At 23.8% G+C, this 2,440-nt stretch overlaps 1 protein-coding gene across 1 annotated transcript; it reads left to right on the forward strand.

Moving 5' to 3' along the window:
* Positions 1-559: 559 nt before the first annotated feature.
* Positions 560-2,192, forward strand: ENU1_147320 (hypothetical protein; the record flags this gene model as incomplete). Its single annotated transcript, XM_008860504.1, has 2 exons — positions 560-680; positions 745-2,192. 2 exons carry the CDS (start codon positions 560-562, stop codon positions 2,190-2,192), a joined length of 1,569 nt encoding a protein of 522 aa, XP_008858726.1.
* Between the last annotated feature and the right edge of the window lie 248 nt (positions 2,193-2,440).

Consider the following 2,440-nt stretch of genomic DNA (forward strand, 5'->3'; position numbering starts at 1 on the left):
TTTCTTGTTGTTCTCGTTCATTAAGAGCTGTTTGATATTGTTGTTTAAAAATTTCTTTTTTTCTTTCATATTCTTCATTTTTAATTTTTTTTTCTTGTGTTGTTTTACTACTTTGTAATTCTGGTGTAAAATTATCTTTTATTGTTGTATTTTGTTTTAGAAGAATATTTCTATAAAACTCATTCATATCAAGTGGTTGTTGTGTTGGAGTTTTTTCTAAGTCTTTAAAATCTTTATAACTTTTACTTTCAAAACGAAGTGATTTTCCTGAATAAATTCCTTTCTTTTCTTCTTCATTTAAAATTCTTTCATTTCGTTTATTTCTTGTTCTTTCTAAAAAGTCTTTTCTTTTTTGTACTTTCTCAATAATTTTTGAAGCATATTTTGGTTGTTTAGTATCACTACATTCCTCAGTTTGGTTAATCATTTCATCAAAATCAAAATCAGGAATATCATCTAAAGAGGTGAGTTGGTGCTTTTTCATCATATTGTAATAAAGAGTTAATTTTTATTGAATAATGGAAGAACAAAAAGAATACGAAAACTAATAAAACGATTAATGACTTCACAAAGTATTACACAAACATGGCTTGATCTTTTTAATGAAGTTCCTGTTTCAGTTTTTGAAAAGTATGGAGGGTTTATTCTATATTTCTACATTATTTTTCAATGTGGATATGGTTTGTTCAATTATAATAAAAAAGAAAACAACAAATAAATAATTAGGAACACATTATTTAGTAGACAGATATATTATTCCAATTTTTAATAAATATTCTATTATATGTAATTATGTCTTTAAAACAAATTATTTCACTCCTCTTATTATTCAAACTGGAAGTTGTTTACCTGAATTATGTATTGGAATTCTTGGATTGATATTTATGAAATATTATAGTACATCAAGTTCACTTATTATAGGAAGTTCATTTGAAAGTGTAGTAATAATGAGTGGGTTATCAATAATATTATCTCATGATTTTATTGAAATAGCAAAAATTAGTTTTATTCGTGAAGCATTAATTTTATTAATTAGTATTTTATTTTATTATATCTTTGCAAAGTCTCTTAATTCACAAGATGATTTAAAAATTGGACAAATTCTACTTTGGTTATCACTTGGTGTTTATTTATTTTATATTCTTGCAATTTATTTAACAAATAAATTATCAAAAGAAATTGTTATATCAAAAGGTTTTCTTAATAATACAACACCTTTAAATATTACTGAAAATGATGGTATTCCAAATAAATTACATTCTGAACTACAATTATTTAAGTCTCCTGATTATAGTAATGTTTCTTATTCAACATCTCAATGGTCAGAACATTGGACAGATTTATATTTTGATGAATTAGTTATTCGAAAGGATAGATCACCTCATTCACCACCACTTATATCTATTAATATTGATGATATTAGTTATATTATTTGTGATAATTTAGACAATAAAATATTTGACATTTATACTATTGACCATAAACAATTTGGTTTTAGAAGTTCAAGAAGAATGGAATGGGTAGAATCTTTAAATAAAATGATTATTTCAAATTCTTTTGATATTGGTATTACTTGTAAAGACCTTTTATGTGAAAATCAAATAACTGAAAGATTAGTTGATGGATTTGTATGGAATATTTTTTATCCAATAATCAAATTATTTAAGATAACTATTCCTTTCAAATTATTTAAAGGAAGTTCTTTAATTAGTATTATATTATCTTTATCTTATTTATCAATTTTTGGATTTATTGAAATTTTATTATCTATCAGACTTCAAAAAATATTTAATTTACCATCTGATGTTCTTGCTGTTAGTATTATTTCTATCCTTGGAAATGGTATGAGACATTTTATTAATGCTTGGAATGCTGGAAGAATGAATTGTGGTAATTTAGCTATTATTCAAGGTTATTCTCAATCAATATTTATGTTACTAGTTTCATCATCACTCCCTTGGTTAGTATTTATTTACTTGATTAAACCTGTTATGTCAATATCTTCTACTTTTTCTCCAAATGTATTAGAATTTTCTATTGGAAGTTTATTCTTTCTCATCATTATTCATTTGTTATTATCACTTAATAATACTAATGTTGCTATTGGTAAAAAATTTGGATTTACTCTTCTTATGGTCTTTATGTTCTTATTTGTTTTGGTTCTAATCCCTCCTTTTCTTTTGTCCTTTTAACTAAAACACCCTTTACTCCTTGATTCTCTTAATTGAACTTCCTCTTTTTCTTTCTTTTTATCTTTTCTTTATCATAAATCTCTTTCATTCATGTCTTTCTTATTTTTATTATCATCAAAACTTTGAATTTATTTCATTGCTTATCAATTCCCCTCTTTTTTGTTCTTTTATTTCTTTTCTCTCTAATCTTTTTGTTTATCAATCCATTATCATCTTTTATTTCTTTTTCATTAATTCTTGTCATTCTT

Source organism: Entamoeba nuttalli, assembly GCF_000257125.1.
Source record: "Entamoeba nuttalli P19 unplaced genomic scaffold asmbl_6108, whole genome shotgun sequence".
Lineage (NCBI taxonomy): Eukaryota > Evosea > Mastigamoebida > Endamoebidae > Entamoeba > Entamoeba nuttalli.